The sequence below is a fragment of the Varanus komodoensis genome, unplaced genomic scaffold (genome assembly GCF_004798865.1).
Source record: "Varanus komodoensis strain SLA01 unplaced genomic scaffold, ASM479886v1 scaffold34_3, whole genome shotgun sequence".
In the NCBI taxonomy this organism is placed as follows: Eukaryota; Metazoa; Chordata; class Lepidosauria; order Squamata; family Varanidae; genus Varanus; species Varanus komodoensis.
In genome coordinates, this window is record NW_025335855.1 from 165,755 (window position 1) to 185,156 (window position 19,402).

General features: G+C 52.5%; 1 protein-coding gene across 2 annotated transcripts in view; it reads right to left on the reverse strand.

Moving 5' to 3' along the window:
* Positions 1–1,447: 1,447 nt before the first annotated feature.
* PRRX1 (paired related homeobox 1) overlaps positions 1,448–19,402 on the reverse strand; it is a 50,049-nt gene continuing 32,094 nt past the window's right edge. The window contains exons 2-4 of one of the 2 annotated variants that reach the window (XM_044439382.1): positions 9,233–9,408; positions 3,594–3,775; positions 1,448–1,586 (exon numbers count right to left, since the gene is read on the reverse strand). In XM_044439382.1, coding sequence (XP_044295317.1) covers positions 1,448–1,586; positions 3,594–3,775; positions 9,233–9,408 — 497 coding nt within the window. Of the gene's footprint in view, positions 1,590–3,593; positions 3,776–9,232; positions 9,409–19,402 lie in introns of both variants that reach the window. The other variant, XM_044439381.1, reaches the window with a different exon arrangement.

Sequence of the window (19,402 nt, forward strand, 5' to 3'; positions counted from 1 at the left end):
CTCCCCGACGGCAGCTGGGTGCTCCACCCGCCTCTTGGCACGCCGGACCCTCCCGGACGAGGCTTAGGGCTAGGGCTAGGGCTAGGGCTAGGGCTAGGGCTTGGGCAGAGACGGAGCGGTGCTGGGCCGTTTCCCCAGCGGGAAACCATGTTCAGGATGCGCTGGCCGCAGGAGCAAAACGGGCTGGCTGGTGGGTGGGCGGGAGCAGGTGGGGAGGGCAGTACCGGGGGCAGCCAGGGGAGCCCCGAGCGCAGCAGACCGGGGGGGTGCCGCCTGCCCCACCTCACGCTGCAGCCCACGAAGTCGCCCCCCAGTGCCTCACGGCGGGGCCGGCCGGGTCACAAACCGGAGGGTTCCCTGTCGGTAGTTTAGAAACGCCGCATGACGACTTGCAGCCAGAATGCTCTCAGTTCATTTTATTTTGTTTAATAAAAAAGAGAACTCACAAAGCTTGCATGTATATCTTATATATATAAATATATACAGTATATATAAATCAAATGGTTCTGGATGTCACTGCTGAATGGGGCGTGAAACAGAAGGCGTAGCGGGAACGGCGTGCGAAGCTGCTCTCCAGCACAGCCGGGGCACTGAAGCCCGCTGAAGTCGGTGGGCCGGTGCAGGCCTAAATCTGGGCTGGATGAGGCCCCCCAGTTTTGCTCTGAACACTGATCAGCACTGATTGTACCTGCAAGTCTGGATTCTGCTCCTCTTTGGGTTTCCCAAGAGGCGGTAAGCGCAGAAGGCTTCTGAGCGCCTCGGAACAATGCCCCAAGCACACGCTCGTACATTCGTATCAAGGGGAAGAGTTCTGTGTGGCCTGAAAACTGGCGTGGTCCTTCACCAAAACTGGACCAAATTAAAGGAATTTCATATTTGGTGTTTTTTTAATCTCTTGCAACACACCTAACAGTGCCAAGAAACTATGGGAGAAGAAACAGCGGCAACCACATTTCTCAGCCAAGATTGGCTTCAAATAACTAAGAAGGGCTCGGGGAGGGGCCGATTTCCAGGATATCGGGATCCAAGGCACAGAGGGATATACCGCGGCGACCGCTTCGGACGTGCTCTGTCCTGCTTCGGGGAGATCTTTGGCTTCACGAATCCTCGTGTTTAAAAGGCCTGTGGAAGCGGGGCAAGTGGCCGCCGTGGGTCTTGAAGGCACTGGGAGGGGCCAGCCAGGAGCCCGCGGCCCTTCCCGGGCGACCCTTGTGTCCTTCGCCGCGTCCAGGTCGCATCGAGCGAGAACCGATTTGCAAGCGCTTGGAGTGGTGCTCTTTGGCGGGGAAGAGGAACGTCACCTGCACAGAGATCCCCGTGAATTAGGATCCTGCGTTCATTCCCAATGCTGGTTTGTTTTCCGGGTCGGAACGGCGGGCGGAGCGAGGCGGCTGCCCCGCCGGGCCGGCTTTCTTTCTTGGGGGGGGCCGCTCCGGCTCCGCAGCCCCTAGTTCACTGTCGGCACCTGGTTCCGCTGTAAACTGTACTCCTTCGCCTTCAGCCTCAGGTTGGCAATGCTGCTGGCCATGTTCATGCCCTGGGCAGGGCTGGCACTGGTGCAGGAGGCTGAGTAGGAAGCCATGGCACTGCTGGGAGGGAAGCGGGGCAGGAGGGAAGAAACAGGGCGTCAGCACAACCTTCTGGAGCAGCCTGGCTGCATCGCGCCCGGCGAGCGCTCCGGAAAACGCTCGGCTGGCCTTTCGGAGCACGTGCCTCTTCAGCAGAAGGCCCCCTGCAGGGGTCTGTGCCCCAAGCCGCCCTGGCAGGCCGGGGAGCAGACCACCTGCTCGCAGCCCCGCTCAGCCACCACCGTGTCGGGGAGCGGGGAGCTGGAAGGGCCAAGCCCTGCCCAGAGCAGGACTTCCGGCTCAGCCCGCCCTCCCTGTCCAGCCGTCCTCTGAAGGCCTCCAGTGTGGAGAGCCCACCACCTCCCCAGGTCACTGGCTCCAGTGCTGCACAGCTCTAACAGGAAGTTTTTCTGGATATCCTACTGGCCCATGTTTGCAGTGCTTGCGGAAGATTCCTCCGCATTCCTGGCTGCTGTTATAGCACAGGGAAAGGGGAACTACTGGGTGGTTCACACTGGGCGATGAGGTCCCGATGCTGCAATAACCATCCTAGAAAGGCTTGTTCTCTTCCCATGCCTATTTCAGATTTGGCGGCTCAAAAATATAACCTTTAGCGGGAAACCTGGGCTCGTTCATGTGTGGAAGGGCTGGACAAGCAAAGAAGCTGCCTCGGGGCCTCCAGTGCCTGGATTCACCCCTGGCTCCCCACCTGATCAGGCTGGAGGCACTCGGGAGCTCTGCCCGCCTCGGCCTTTCCCCGCCTGGCCCCCTCTGGACCGGCTGGCTCCCTGTCATGGCATCTCCCAGCCAAGGGGCCATGCAGCACCACTGGAAGGCCAGGTGCGGTTTTCACCTTTTTCACCTGGAACCGCCAGCCGCATGCCCTGGGGCTCCTCCTTTCCCCAGGTGACAAAAGGGCCGATGGAAGCACGTGCTTTGCTTTGAGCTGAGCTAAAGACAGGGAACAAACAAAGCCGAATTCAAGCAAACCCACGTGCAAGATTTCAACACCTCTGGGAGGGAGTCTGGTATGCTAAAAAGAAAAAGGCTAACTAATAGAAACAAAATTCACCTGACAATTGTTATTTGTCTCAAAGAGACTTGAATGAGAGAGTTTTCCAGTGGATTATACACTGTGGGCCCTTGGGCCTGGTCTGGCGCTGGTTCTGCCGAGCGCTGCACAGTCCAGCTGGCAAGAAGAAGAGGACGGCTGCGCACCGGCCAAAGCCTCTATTTTCCACACGATCCACATTTGTTCTGTTTGCGTTACTCTGGTCTCGGGCTCTGCCAAGAGCTTTTCCCAGGAGTTTTGCACAACTCTCTGTTTGCCTTTTTTGTTTTTGGGATTTCAAAGGGCGAGCTACGCAGTGGCAAACGCAGGTGGCTGCCAGGGCTGCGGGAGACGAGAACAACAGCGAGGACGCCTGGGAACGGCTCTTCCTCCTGGCAGGGCTGGTCCGCCCCTGCGGAAACGGGGGCACGGCTTGTCCCGGGGCAGTGACGAGCAGGCGGGAAGAGCAGCTGCGGGCACTGCTGATGGTGCAGACTGGCAACATGGGGAGGGGCGGTTTCTTTGGTGGGGGGACGACCCTGAAAGGGGTGATGGTGCCTCATTTCGGCAAACAGTCAGGCGTTGTAGCAAAAACGCCATGCAACCATCCGACCCCCCAAACGATTCTCAGTCAACTAGGACTGTGCATGGGCGATGCAGAAGGCACTCATGGCCTGACTCTTAAATCAGCCCGACTGTGCAGCCAGGTGCACACTTACTCAGAAGGAGACCTGATCATAGCAGCATAGCATCATTGGACAGCAGAGTCGGAAGGGGCCAGAAGGCCACCAGGCCCAAGCCCCTGCTGCTGCTGCAGGGCACCAGCTCACACCCTCCCACTCGGAGGGCCGTCCGGTTTCCTTTTCGGATCGTCTCGCATTGGGCTTCCTGCTGGGCAACTGGGCACAGCAGCGCACCGGCTGCGCACAGAAGAGCGGGTCCGGGGTGGCGGGAGGGGGATGCCGTGCAGTCACCTGTAGGGAGAGGCGGTCCCCCAGGAGAGATAGTCGGTGGGCCGTGGGGCTGGCCGGGGCACGATGGGCTGCTCCACGGCGGTCACGTCCCCCGAGTAGGACTTCAGGAGGGACGCGTTCTTGTTGGCCAGCATGGCCCGCTCGTTCCTGCGGAACTTCGCCCGTCTGTTCTGGAACCACACCTGTGAGGGGAGAAGAGGTGCCCTGCGTGACGGGGCTCTGCCGTGTGGGGGACCCCCCCCCCATGCGCTGGGGGCCACCCCAACCTTGCGCGGCACCCTTGCCCTACGCAGTTTGCTGGGAAGCTTCTTAGGGAGAGCAGGAACCTCCTCCTGACAGTCTTCCTGCATTTCTAGCAGCCTCTTCCATCTTTTCCCCTGATGTGGAAAATCCACGACAGAGAACAAGAGGGGGCAGCCGACCAGCGCCTCACGACAGCGCGCTTTGGAAGCCCTCTGCCATGTTGGCTTCGCTGTTAAACCCAACAAGAAGAGACAGTAAGAATTAATGAAGACACAGGAATTACGTGGGAGCACACAAGGCGGTAATAGGCCTCCCACTCACCCTGAGATGGGCGAAGGGGAGGGAGGCATCATTCTAGGAAGGTGCGTGGGGGGGCAGGCTGGAATGGGGGGGCGGGGGCAAGCTCCCCAGCTGGGCACGGTGAAGGAGACGGGGGCGCTTGGAAAGAAGCAAGGAATAAGGAGTGGAAGCTAATCGTCTTGACTGGGTTTTATCCAGTTCGCACATTCCTTGAGCACAATCTGCTGCGTTCCTGAAAGACCCCCCAAGCTTGGCTGTGATTTGTGTCACTCCACAACTGTGTTGTATGGCACACAGGTGTCTGACAAAGGAACATGAAAAATGTGTAATTTTGAAAAGTGCATGGGAGCTTAATCCAGATGCCTGTATCAGGATTAAAGGAAACCTTTAATTAAAGGATTAAAAGGAAGAGGCACCATTTTCACAGCAAGCCCACAGTCTAAGCCATGGGTCCTCAGACTAAGGCCCGCGGGCCGGATCTGGCCCGCCATGCCATTTAACCGGCCCACCCCACCAGTTTTGCACTCGCCGGGTATGTGTGTGTGGGCGCGGGGCTTGCTCACGAGGAGGTCGTTTTGGACTGATGGGAGAAAATGATCTCCTGAGCAGCCAGCTCCTTGCTGTGCACGCGCCCGGTGGAGGCCTGCTCGCGAGGAGGTCATTTTGGGCTCGATCTCCTCGCGAGCAAGCCGGTGCCTCACCCTGCACACCCCCTCCCCAGTCCCCGCCTCGCGTGCGTGTGCGCGTGCCACCCGCCCCTCACCTTGGCGGCCCTTGCCCACGGCTGGCACCTGTCAACTGGCCCCCTTTGGAAAAAGTTTGGGGACTCCTGGTCTAAGCCCCCCCCCCCATTCCTGCAGAGAAAGCAAGTCCCTGGGCATTTCCAGTGCATTTCCAACATCCAAATACCAAGTGAGTGGCAGGCGGAGCTTGTTACAAAGAGTTGCATCCACGAATCCTGACTGACCGCTCATTAAGACAAGGCGTCTGTGTACCTGTTGCGTTTCCTCTGCCGGGCGCTTCCTTGTGAGAAAGGAACTGTGTCACCTGACCGGTTTTCTGTGTGCTATGGAGCCTAGCTGGCCACCTTTCCCTGTATCCCTCGCTGTATAAATTCCCCATAAACCCTCTACCTAGCTCATCTCGGCTGTTCTTTGTGTCATGCTTGTGCAATGCGCTTCTCTTGGGCACATGATCTTCCCAGCCCTTCTTCTCCCATGCTATGTATGTGGCTGCAACTTTATCAGAGCCCCACATTTCCTTGTTGTCAGATTGTGTGGCTCTTTCCATGCGGGTGATGTTTTTTCTGATTGTCTGAATAAGCAGCAGCTGTCCTTTGACTGCACACCCCCAGCTCTCTCTGGATATCTTGTCGCCCACAACTGATGTATACAATTTAAAAAAGGCACATGAAACTATGCAGAAATGTTCATGCAAATGAAAAACTAAACAAAAAGGCGAAGATTAGAGACCGAAACCGGCATGAGATGGAACAAACTTTGAGCAGCATCTGCAGGATGTTGTTGAGTTGGAGACTTGCTGGCACATCTCGACACAACACCAGCACCTGGGAGACCTGGAGAAAAGTCTTCTGCCCACATTGTGTCATGTTTTATAAGGACAATAAAAAGATTTTTCCTTCCTTCTCCTCCACTTCTATCTTTTTCCCTCTCCTCCTACTTCTCTTTCCCTCCTGGAGAAAAGCCCCATCTCAACCCCCAGAGGGACAAGCTCTGCTGAAAAAGAATCAGCAAGGCTTCTGCAAGGAGCAGTTTCGCCTCACTAACCTATAGGAGTTATCTGAGAGCATCAATAAGCAATTAGACAAGGACAATCAGGGTGGACTGTTCACTTCCAAAAGGCTTTTGGCAAAGGATCCTAAGCAAACTGAGAAGTCATGGAATAAAGCGGGGGGGGGGGGGGGCTCTTATGGATCACTAACTGGCTAAAGAGCAGAAGATAGATAAATTGGCAATGTTTCCCTGTGAAGAGATGCCACCAGTGGAATCCCTCAGGGTTCTGTATTAGGACCAATGTTGTTCAATCTATTCAGAAATTATCTGGAAGTAGCAGTGAAGTGGCCAAGTTTGCTGGTGACATTAAACTCTTTAGGACGGTTAGAACCAAACGGGATTATGAGGGGCGCCGAAGGGATCTCTCCAAGCTGGGAGAAAGAGCATCTGAAGAGCAAATGCGCTTTGATACAAGCAACTGTATAGTGTGCCTGTTGGAGCAAAAAATCCCAACCCCAAGTTGAGGCTGATGGGGTCTGAGCAAGGGAGGAGTCTTGGCGCGGTGGTGAGCGGCTTGGTGGAAGGAAGTGCCTAAGTGCGGAGCTGAGCATAGCCTTCCTTTGGCTTACCTGCCGTGCAGGGGCGTGGGGTTTTTCAGGGTTGATGGGTGTGTGTGTGTGTGTGTGTTACAGTTTCCCTCTTCAGCTGCACACCCCTGGAATTCACCACGGCCACCCCAGTGTGGCCAGGAGGCTTGGAAAAAGGTAGGCCATGGGCCCCGGGGGACACTGTGGGCTTGAGGGGCCTAACCGCACCCCGGAGCGTCAGGGTGGGCCGTGCACCTTGACTATCCGACTAAATGCACGGGGGGGGGGGAGCAAAATCCTGGGATGGTTTCAGTTTTCCCCTGCTCAGGCTCACACCTGGTGCAGGAGTCATGCTGGGGAAGGGAGCCAGAAGCGTTCCAGTGGGTGAGTACATGGAGGTAAAGGAGGGGAGGGCTTCCCCCCAGTACAGTTTGATTGTAAAAATAGATGCCTGCCACGCCCCACAGCTGCACAGCTAACCAAATCGGCCCGTATTTTTTTAAAGACGCAAAGATGCAACTTCGCTTTCAGGAAAAATGCAGTCTAAGGTGACGCAAGGCTTGGCTTCTTGACCTCCTCAAAGGTCTCTGTGGTTTTAGACAGTTGTGGGGGGATTTGCTGCAGGTGGACTTGGGCAGATCAAGCGAGTAGCTATCTAGAGCGTCATGAAGCTTTATCTGCTTTCACCGCACCCCCGCCCCACCTCTGAAGCATGGGAAAAAGCCCCAGTGCCAGCGAAAGAGCCATGGGGCCTGGCCCCACAGCGCCGCAGCGATGAATCTGAGACGCTGTGGAACGCATCTCATTCGAGCCCGGCAGACGTCTGCAGCTCTTCCCGCCTGGTGCACAGAGGCCAGTTCCCATCTGTGCTGGAAATGCGTGCAAAGGCCTTGCACACGCCTTCTCTTGCAAGGGGCAAGATGCATACTTGCAGCACCCGCTGCACGAACGGTGATTTCCGCAAATCAGTGCTCCTCACAAATGGATTTGTTAAATGCACTGAGATGCGGCTTGCGCTGTTTTTAAACATTTCACGGCCCTTACAATCCCACAGGCAATCCTTAGTCAGTCTCCTGGTCTGTTTCGTCCGCTCACTGCCAGATGAGATGCGGTCATGATCCCGTCCAATCGCTGCTGCACGGCGCTGGCTGCCCCGGCGTGGGAAGCCCTGCCACTGGGAAGCAGCCTGGGCCGGGGTTCACCTTGGGGAATGCCGCCGGCACACATTTCTGCGATTAAAACCCCAACAGGGCACCTCAGCGAGAACCTCAGCCAAGTCCGTGGCCTGTGAGATATTCCGTTGGCCGCCCTACTTGACTCAGAAGTTTGCCCATGCCATAAATCCAGTTAAAAAGTCGGCATAAATTTCCTATACGCTTTTCTCATCTCCTTCAAGTTCCCTCTGATTGTTAAAGCAGAGAAGGGATGGCAGCTGCTTCTAGGATTTAACAGTCATTTCCTCCTATGTGGAATTTCATACGTTAGATTTAAGTCCACTATCAAAATAATACGGCTCCCTACAAAATACGGATATTGTCTGTTCCGTGGGAATTCAGTCCAATTGAAACCCTTTAAGCCCTTTTGGCCTCCATGGGAATGATTTAAGCATGGACTGATGGCTGAAATCCTGAGAGACTCAGCATGACAATTCTGGTTAGTGCCCTTGAACAGAACTTCTAAGCATGAGATCTCACTGCTGTGCTGGTTGCAATAGTCATTATCACTGGTTATGGCTATGCAAATATCCATGAACCGACTCTCAGTTGCTTTCGAGCTCACTTTATTCTATATTTATTCTATGATGGGGAAAAACTTGCGGACATGGCTAAATCCACTCTTGGGGTTGAATGTGGGTTAAGTGTGTGTTGCTGTTGAATTATGGGTTGTTGCTGAAACTTGGGTTATCTTGTTCTTTAAATGCTGATAAGTCATGGCTTGTTAACCATGAGCAACCCATGGAGAGAATGCATGGTTGGCTGTTGAGATGTGAACGGTGGGTTGTTCGCCATGGTTTGTTACATCGGCTGGGTTTAGACAACATGCTCACCCACGTTTCAGCAACAACCTATGCTTTGACAAGGAACCCACACTCAGACTTTTAGGTCTTGTACTCCCAGAACTCTGGACATTTCACTTCTTTCAAAGCCAGTCTGGGAAGGTATTACTAGTTCAGAAGGCTCACCTTCTGATGGGCAGAAAAAATATTTTGTTGTCCCAGCTACCTGTAATAATCTACACCAGATTGGCAGGTCCTGCTTCAGAACGAGCTGCTCCACTGGCTGGACTCAACTTCCATTTTTGGACATTTTACATTGTTGGCCTATTTTACTTTAGCTATAAGTTACTCTTGGAATGCTGTCACACTGAAGGTCCAAGACATACATGTGGACAACAGGCAGGCAGGCAGGCAGGCAGAGCGTCCTCAGTCCCTCGCCCTGCCATTGCCTGGCTAAGACTTCCAGAGTAACCCCCTTCAAAAGAGTGGTGCAGCTTTGAGAGATGGAGATGGAGAAACACACTGTGGGACAGACCAATACCAGTAGGAGGACCGGAATTATTTTCTCTTTTCTTAAAATGCCTTTTTAAATGTTTCTGTAGCTCTGCATTTTCTCAGTAGACCAAAAATAAAACTGCACACCCCATTAAAACCAAGCAAGAACCTGTGTGTCGTTTCCAAGGCGTGAATCAAAGGGGAATTTACACTTCATCTCTTTCTTTCTTTCGAGAAAAAAGATGAGGTGCAGATGCTGCTCTGCAGGGCAGTCCATGTACTCACCTGCACCCTGGCTTCGGTGAGGTTGACCCTGCGCGCCAGGTCTTCTCGCACGAAGGCGTCCGGGTAGTGGGTGCGCTCGAAGACCCTCTCCAGCGCCTGCAGCTGACTGCTATTGAAGGTGGTCCGGTTCCGCCTCTGCTTCCTCTTCTTCTTCTCTTCAGAATTCAACTGGTCGCCTGCCGGAGCAGAAAGCAGAGAGGGTGAGCTGAGCGGCTGGTTTTAGTCAGTGCGTAGCCGGATTCGGGAGAGGTGCAAGCGCTCGTCCTGGCTATTTAAAACTACAGTGAGGAGTGCATTGCCCGTGGCACTTCCGTGCCCGGCCTCAGTCCTTCCTTTCGCTTTTATGAGTTCGAGATCAACTCCCTCCAACTTGGGATAACCGAGAAGTGCTCTCTCTGAGGTGAAATCAGTCCTGGGGTCCGAAGCCAGAGAATATGCAGGGAATCTTTTCTGTGATGAAGGAAATAAGAGTTTTTCTTGGAAAGGAAAATTTCTCTGGCCTGAACCTGCGGCTATAAAATGACTATGTATGGATTGCTGAGGTGGAAGGTACTTCCAGTTACAAAGTCCATGAGATTTTTTTACCGCACAATTCACAACACAATTACTGCAATGTGATATTTGTCCAGATCTTACATGACATATATAGTAGTCAAACAATATTTTACTGTTTATGTAGGGAGTCTTCGACCACACGGCCCGTGCCTATCGGTTTTTGCCTTGTGCGCTGCGGGTCGCAGCGACTTGCCTTGCTTTGTTTTTGACAATTGTATGCTTGCAATAAAGCACAAATACAAAATCAGTACGGATGCAGTAGTATGATCAGAGCAAATACGAGTTCAATTTTATTAGCATTGGGTATTTCTGACTCCAATGGCAGATGGGCAATGAGCATTTTTCTCTCAAGAGAAAGCTGCTCAATGAAATTTAAATATATTCATGGCATGCGAGCCTTGATCTAGAGAGGCAGAAGAGAAGCAAAGCACTTCCTCCTACGAATGGTCCGCATCGCCACGGGGCGCTACTGTTTCCACTGCGGCGGTGGGACCCAGAGCAACCTTGGAAACAGGCAGATGTGCCAGGGCAGCGGGACTCCTCTCTGTGAGCACCCGTCACCTGCCCCAGGACCATGGGCGTGGAACCGCGAGTCCCTCCAGCACAGAGGTGGCCAACCCAAGGCTCGGGAGCCACATGCGGCTCTTTGAGTTTATTTTGTGGCTCACGGCTTGCTGCCTGTGGACATTCGTGGCACCCACTTGTGGCTCTCAGTCCCCTGACATTTGCCATCTGTGGCTCTTCTGTTGAGCAACCCCCCATCCCCCCCACCGTAGCATCATGACCTTATACTACCATTCAGTTTTAGAAGGAAGCGACATCTTCAGTATCGTCTTTATTCATCACTGTGGAAATGGAGTAAAACCAACATATTCTCAATAAATGATCAATTGTCTCCTTAAGTGTCAGCCCCGCTAATTAAAATTGTCCCCACTAATAAATCAGCAGAGATGTCAATCTGCAGGCATACGGCCCTGTATCGCAGTTTGGCCCCTTTGCATCTAATTTGCATAGAAAGCCAGATCGTATGCTTCCCGGCATGAGCGCCCCCATCTTGACCGCCCGTGTCTTTGGCTTCAATTTAGCCTGAATTGAATGCCGTGAATCAAGTAACAAAAATGTGTAGAGGCCAAAGGGTAGGATGCAGTGAGCAGGATGTTCTTCCTTAAGACATGATGTCTTCTTTCAAGATTACTTTCCAAAAATGAGCACCTTGACAGCAGCGGGGATATCGGGCCCCCCGAAGCAGCCTTGTGCGGCCCTTCTTCTGCTTGCCAGTCACCCGAGGAGCAAGAGCAAAGTGCTCAGTCAGGGCAGCGAGCAGTTCCAAAGGGCACTTCCCTTTTGTGCTCCCGTTTCTGAAGCTGGAATCTGCCGGCATCTGGAATCTGGAAATACTCTAGAGACAGCAATTGAGGTTTTCTCCCCGGTGCAAATACCAGCTTCAGGTGAGGCATTTTCCTCCGGGTGAAATGCCTCGGCTCCTTCCGTGGCTGCTCTACTCCCATGAGTTATCACCCTCTCAGCTAAGGCCATTTGCATTTTTAAAAACCGGCACTTATCTAACTTCCTGCCTAGCTTGGCCTTGAATCATATTCAGTAAATCCTGGATTGTGTTTTTTTAAGCCTCAAATTCTTCCCAGCATGAAGATATCAGAAGGAAGAAAAGAAAACAGAAAGCGAGAAACACCACTGAAAGAAGGAATAAAAGAAGGATAATTTGAAAGAAAAAAAATCATCTGAAGCTTCTGGAGGAAAGTGTCCTATTAGAAAGTGCAAATTTCCAAAGAGATCAAAGCTGTATGCATTGGGAAATGCTGCTAAGGAGCAAAGGGGCACGACCCTGCCTCGGCAGGCAGCTTGTCGGGCTTCTTGCGAAGAGGGTTCTTGTCCCTGCCGTCGTGGCTGCAGGAGATGCCGGCTGGCTGCCTTTTGCCCAAGCAAAGAGACGGACACCCTGCAAGCCCAATCCAAGTTTTAAACCATGGAGACAGGGAGGTAACATCCGGGATGCATTATGCAAATTACACCAACGATGTAAGTGTTGGGTCGTGTAGTAAAGCCACCACAGTTGATCCAGACAGGTGGAAAATCATTTACAGCCCTGGTACGCTCTTGTAAACACTTTGGAAACCATTACGGTGCCGTGGGTTCCCTTCCCTCCCAAAAGTCTTCACAGAGATATTCTCTCTGGGAGGAAGGTTGCTCTAATGCAGAAAAGGTTTGCAGAGAACACCTTTCTGTATCAGAAAAGCCGTGTCGCTCAACGGCCTTGGAGGCCCGGGCAGCTGGAGGCATGCCACTGGGGTGGTGGCCTTTGGATGTGGAAGGCTTTGCTCTCCTGCCTCCCCAGGTTGGCCCACGTCCTCTGAAGGGTTTTGCTCCCCCAAACACGCATCCAGTTGCTTTTCAGTTTGGTTTTTCAAATGGAAGAAAGTTTTTGGAGATGAGCAACAGGAGGAAGATGTGACTTTCATCAGATGGGTGGGGAAGTGGCTTGCGAAGAAAGCACAAGTGGGACGCTTCCCAGCAGCTCCGTGGAACGGAACCGCCCCGTCTTGCACAACTGGCAGTGCTCGGAACGCTTCCCTGGAGCCACCCGGCAGAGCGCAGGAGACCCACGTCGGGATGGAGCGGCATTGGATCCCGCTGGAAGCAGCGCAGCGCCAGACGGCGGCATCAACAAGCAACAGGGCACATGAAAGGGTCAGGCTGCCAGGGAAGGGCTGGGAGCCGGGTCTGTGATCTTTCGAAGGCGCCGCTCCCGGGACTGCTTGCAAAGCTGTTCTTGGGCACGGATGGGAGAGGTCTCGCTTCACTCTGCGGCCCAGTTTAAGTATACGGCTTTTAAAAAGGAATGAAGTGTGTGAATAAGGCAAACACATGCATCATACCAGTCCAGAGAGCTGAAATTAGCTGCAACGCCCTCCCAAGCATACATTTAGTTGCACACGTGGTTTTCCTGGCACAGGATGGGTGGAATGTTTGAGGCAGGAGACGATCCATCGGAATTGTCTTCTGGACAAGCTTTATGAAGGAAGGAAGCAGAGTTGGAGAGGAGCGACTCTCCTGAAAGCGCCATTCAGCCCCACAGAGCACAGGAGACGTTTGGGGAAGAAGGCGGCTGATTTAGTTTGAAAAGTCCCTGAAACGGACAGCCTAGAATATTTAACGGTTCGAGGGAGAGGGAAATGACTTTTATTGTGTCTTCATGCCACAAATATGGGAACATTATGTTTTTGGCTGGCAAAACAAATAAAATAAAATGCCTCATTATGCAGCATTAAATGCAACCCACTGAAGTGGCTGCCAGAGTTCAGAGTTGAGGGAATTTATAGAACGAATGATCTGCATGCGATCGCTGTCCAGGCTGTATGGAAAATAACTCAGTTTGGGGCCAGGAAAGCATTAATGCTGTGCTTCAGACAAAATATACTCATCAGCCATGAGGCGTCCATAAATACAGTCACGAGAGGCGACCAGACAGTCGCCACTGGCAGGAGGAGCCTCGAGTGGCTTCGCCCCCAAGGGCACCTCTTTTTAGCAACCCAAAGCAGTGGCTTTGCTACCCAGGCCTTTAACCCTTCACTTCTCCTCATGCGATTAAGATCAGCTTCTTTCTTTCTTCTTTTCCCAGGAGGGTTTATTTCTCTGCCTTTCTATATGCCATAAGCACTAGGTGGCGCTGTGGAGTAGCAGAACTGCACACATACACCAGGGTTTCATGCAGTCACTCAAGAAAATACAGGATTTTCCTTGAACTTTTCTACCTGCATAATTTATTCTGTATTCATGATTATTTATGGGCAGTACTGGTGGATTGTGTTTGGGACAAGCATACAGTGAGTCCCTCATGCGGAAAGGGCCGGGGGTGGGGCAGAGGCGAGTTCCTCTTTTTGGGTAATCCTGGAGAGTTTTGCTGAGAGGCTTTGTTGTGATGGGGGCGGCATAGAAATGCTTTAAATAAATAAAATAAATAAAATGACCTTCTTCAACACATGCTTAATGTGTGTTGTGGAGCAGGAGGTGAGAAAGTGAACATCAGCTGGAAATGATTTTAGGCTAGCCGCCACTGAGCGGGTCTGCTTATATTGCGAAGTCTGGCCTGCTTTGTTTAGGCTTTGTCATTTCAAAATGTAGCCTGCTTTAGCAAGCCAGTGCTCCACGGAAAGAAAAGAGAGCCAGTGGTCAAGTATAGGTAGCTAGGATGGGACTGATACTTGTCTATACAAAAAGGTGAAGCCGTGCGAGAACGTTCCTGAAAGGGCTTCTCCGGGCTGCGCGCTGGGCACGAAGCCAGGGAGGGCAGCTGCGAGGGGACAGGCCGCGGGCCCCCTCTTGCTCGCTGCAGAGCTTGGCTCCCTGGCCAGATGCCGCACACGCCCAGACCAGGCGACCCCCGGGGCGAACCACGCATCGCAGGCTCCGGCGATGGTCCCCACAGCCGGGGCAGTGGCCTTGCTCTGCTGACCATTTTACCGTGGGGAAGGTAATAGAGATGCGGTGAAGGCAGCGATGCGTGAGTAGCCGGGGCTGCAGGATGTGGCAGCGGGTGCAAAAAGGGAAAGGGTTTGGTCGCCCTGGAAGTCCAGATGTGTGATTGGGAGCCCGATGAGATTCACTCACACACTGTGCAAGGACACATACTTTCCTCTCTTTATTCTTCTTTTCCAAGGGTCAGCATCACCATTCCTATTCAAGCTGTTACGAAAGAATAAAGATTTCCGGTAATTAAGCACTGTGTGTCGTGTTCTGCAATCTGCGCGAGCCACTTAAAGAAATTTCTATATGCTGGGAACGGAGTAACCTCATCACCCTGAGGGAAATCTCCACAGAGCAGCCAGATTTAGGAAGAGGCATCACTGCCGGACGGAAGCGGGGCTTGCACACACCTGGGCGAGCATCGGCCTGCAGCCGGATCTCCTCACCTGGAGACGCAACCGACTGTTTGAAGTCAGCCGCCGACTCAGCTGGGTGCCATAATGCAATGAGAAATGAGAGAACAAGACCCTCCGGGCTGAGCTGCAAACTGTTTTCCTCACTGCACCTCTGGTAGAAATTCAGCTGTGGGATGATGAATATGACAAAGACGAAGAGGATCTATTCCACGGAAAACTGATTGCTAGTCACTGTACAAAGATTAGAAGCAACGCGGGCCCAGCCTGAAAGCTTAGAATCCAAAGAATGCGATGGCCACACATCAGGGAAAGCGAGGAAACGAGATGGAGGCAGGATGTTTGTCAAGACAGAGCCAAGGCACGTTGCTGACCCACACGCCAGGGCGGGAATGGCGGCCTCTTTCAGCCCGAGCACTGAATTCCATCTTGAGAAGACTCTGGCGGCTGGAGACCAGTGGGAGGCAAGGCCAGAAATACGAGAAATTAAACATGCGAAAGCTAGCACGCAGCAGCTGAAAGCTCTTGCTTCCAGGAGTCTGGTGCAGAGCTGCTGCAGCCTTTTAGAAGGGGGGAAAGCTGAACCGCCCTGCAGTCCATGAGCAGGGCGGGATGGGATGGGGTGTCGTCATCCGGGAAATCCTAGAGGGGTTGGATGGGGAAGCAAGAAGGACCAGGTTTGTCCCCGGGGTCCAATGTTGCCCACCCGCTTTAGAGCAGCCGCAGAGCTCTGGCTCCGAAGGCTGCGACGGCCGTTCAAAGCGCCTGGGGGAACCAGCTGGAAGCCATTCCTGCTCTCAAGGATGGGCTTCTTCGCTCTGCGTCTCCTGCGCATGTTCCCCTCCCTGGGCCGCTGCGTTCGGCTTGCTTCTGACTCACAGCGGAGCAGAGGGCAGGGCTCCTTCGGTGGGACGTGGCTCTTGGCGATGCTGCTGTGGAGCCGCTCCGCGCTCTACCCTTCACATTCCCAATGCATTAGGACGGCAATGCGGCTGGCTGGCCCCGACATCTGAGAAAGCGCTCCGAGGGCAGCCCGCCTAGCATCCGAGGGCCTGGGCACTGACTGACCCGGCTGGGCGTGCCGTGGGGCCTCATCCCGGGCCTCTCCCGAGGCGCTCGCTGGCTCGCTCGCCGGCTCTCTCATCTGCCCGGTGGGGCCTGGGCCTGGGCCTCGGCCCCAAGGCCCGGCCCGAGCAGCGGTGTGGCTTCCGCTTCCGCTTCCCAGGGAATGGCTCCCCTCCTGCAGGCACGGTGGGGAGCTGGGCTGGCCCGTGACCGTCGCTGGCAGAGCCGTGACCGGCATCCGCGTGCACCACCACAGGCCGAGGCGGGATCCCCACGGCCAGGCACGGGGTTTTGGCTCTGGAGGCACGAGGGCCCCGGCTCTGCCCCCGAAAGCCGTTATGACGGTCCCCTGAATGGCTGGCAATTTGCTGCCTGTTCGCGACAGCTGGACTCTGACCTCCTGCCCTGCCAGGAGGACGGGGCTTCCTTGCTGGACGTCTCCCTTTCATTCGGGCCAGCGCTGGGGCAGCAGAAAGCCAGCGCCTGCCGAATCTCCAGCCTGCAGTCCCACACGCACACAATGTGTGCCTTCCCACCCCTTCAGATGACGCGGGGGTCCTTCTTCGAGAGCCCTCCTTGAAGGAGATCAGGAGGGTGGCTACCTGGAGAAGGGCCTTCTCGGTGGTGGCGCCCAGGCTGTGGAATGCGCTCCCCAGAGAGGTCTGCCTGGCACCGACTCTGCATTCTTTTCGGCGCCAGGCTAAAACCTTTTTATTTGCCCATTATTTTAAGGTTAATTAGGTTTTAATGTGGGTTTTATTTATTGGACTGATTGGATGCTGTGCTTCATTGTACTCTGTTTTCATTGTAGACCGTCCCGAGACTGTAGTAGGTGGATGGTATATAAAAGCTTTAAATAATTAACTGCACCCAGACAGCAGATGTGGCTGAAACCAGAGCCGGATCCGGCCCCTTCAAGCCATTCCTCCACCTCCTGAATTGAAGAGGGCTTCCAGCCAGAGCCGCAGGAACTGACCTGGAACTGGCCGCAAGTCTTAATGCCACATTTAATGGTTCAGAGATGCCTGGCCATTCTTTCTTCTCTGCTCGTGGCGGCTCAGCCCCCACAACCATCTGCATAATTGATATAGGAGAGCGGCAGAAACCAAACTCAGCAATCGGGTGATGTGGAAACATAGTAAAGAATAATGATAAAACACAGTTAAACAAAACATAAACACACAAAAACTCAATCGAAATTATGTTTCCTTTTACAGGGTCCTTTTATGTATGTTTTAGCTATTGTTCATTTATTTTAATACCGCTTTGTTTTATGATACTTGTATTTTATTGTTTTGTTTTTAAGCCTTGTTGTAAACCGCAAGAGAGCTTTGGTTAAGGGACAGTATCAAAATTAATTAAAGAAATAAATCCATATAAGGCAAGACTCTTTATCCACAGTACACAACCCCTCCCTAGACCTCGTCCTAGACGGAATATCTTTAAGGCATTTGGGCAATACTGAGGTCCAAATGTCTGGGCACAGAAAAGGTGCCATTGCTGGCACCGGGTGAGCATCCCTGGGGAAGGCATCTTTCTGGTGCCCCACATCTTGGAAGGAGCCCCTGGAGAGGGGCCTCGGAAGCCACACTTTGAGATGACGTCGGTCCCTATGGGGAGAGGTGACCCTTTTGGTATTGCACCCACAACCAAGCCAGACTGTATAGCAGCGGTTCCCAACCTTTTCTATGCCCCACACCCCTAGAAAATGTTTCATTTATGTTCGCACCCCCTGCAAAATTAATGCCACATTTGAAGATGAAGGCATCAAATTTCTAAATTTGGAGCCACGAACCACATGCAAGAGTGCGGGTGAACAAATTGAATGCAGAAAACGAAGCTTTTAACTCAGTGCATGACATTCAAATATAAGTTGAGCCACTAGAAGAAATTCTAAACAGTAAACTCAATCACAATTGTGCACATAAAAATCAATGATTTCTTTGTTCCTGTTTGCCAGTCATGATTTTGCCAAAATGTGGAACTTTTTTGCCGGATGCGATCCACAGTTCAGGGGATTCCTCGATTTTGTCTTGAATGACAAGAGAGCACTGAATCCAAATGCAAGCAAAATAATAAGTAATTTTATTATCGGGATAATTTGGGGCGAAAAATGGTGAACCGCAACAAGGCCATTCTGCGTTCTCTGGAGTTGAGGACACCCCAGGCTGGGGACTGCTGCTTTATGGGCTAAAAGCAGCCCCCGTCCCTGGGGCCAGCCCTCTGCCTTTGTCTCGGGGGTTCTCCCAGTCTCACCCATCGCCCCTGGAGAAGAGCAGCAGAGCAGTTCTCCAGTAAGTGAATGCATTTAGCATTTCGGCAACGTTTCCACAGCCATCACATTCTTCCTACACCTTGCAAGAGAAATAAGCTTTGGTGAAACAGTCCAAGAAATTCCAGAGAAAAAAGGCATAAAAATAACACTTTATAGCGAATTGATCTTTTTACAGAAGGATCGCAGCTGCACTGGTCTGCTGGCACTTAGGGTAATGCTTTTATTAGCCAAAAGTTGACTATCTAGCAGTCAAAAGTTGGGGTCCTGAGGCTGGATATTTTGGTAAACAAAAACAGGAAAGGAGGTATGGCAGGAGTGATCCAGTGCAGTCATGCCGAAATCTGAAAAAGGCAGGAGCCTGATCTGGGAACTGGAGTGGTCCTTTTGCAGCCTGACGCTCTCCACGGGCACGTGGCGGTCCCTGAGCTGCCCTCGATGGGCGCTGCGCCCAGGACATGATTCAGCTTAGTTGCGGCATTTTTCAGAAACAAGCTCGTGGATTATCTTTGTTCCACTGAAACCATACTATTATTATTAATGATCATTTTATTAATAATTTTATTTCTATCCCTCCTAACAGCCTAAATGCTTGGGATGGTTCAGACTGATACATACGCACCAGGTAATAATCCCCATTAAGGTAGTGGAGGCTCTGAAGAGACCGCGCTACGTGGGTTCGAGTGAGAATGCTTAACTGCGGCCGCATCCTGCCTTTGTTAATTGGTGGGGGTACAAGTTAATAATTGACAATATTAGCGATTGTCAAAGAATAATAATTATTTACTACTACTATTATTAATATTATTAATACTAATAATTAAATAAATCAGTGGGGCTGAGAATGAAGGCCATGTCCAGGTTTTGGGTGGCGGGGGCTTTTTGGTTCAAGTGCAGAGCTACTAGAACCAAAATAATCAGGATAGACTTTGCTGCCAGAGAGCAACATTTGGTTGAAAAAAATGATGTGTCATCTCAAATTCCCTTCAGTCCTTTGAAAGTCATGCTTTTTATAATATGCTCACTTTAGTTTAATCAGGCAATTAACTGACTCGGTGGTGAAAGGAAGATGATTAATCAACTGACGTCTTCAGCTGCCAGTGAGACTCTTCATGCATGCAGATTCTGCATCTGAACAACTCCGAACGGCCGGCCGCGAGAACAGATTCTGCGCCTAAGCTCTGGGAAGCCCTCGCAGCATGTCCAGCCCTGCCCTTCCTTACCACGACCAACTCAGGCCAAGCCTACTGATTCCTGGAAGCGTTTGCTCACCTGGCCCCAGAGCTGCTGCCCTCATGATCAGAACTCAGCCGGCTCTCTCTGGAAACTCATTGTGACGCGTGTTGCGGAGGAGCACCAAGGACGTGTGAGTGTGTGAGTCGT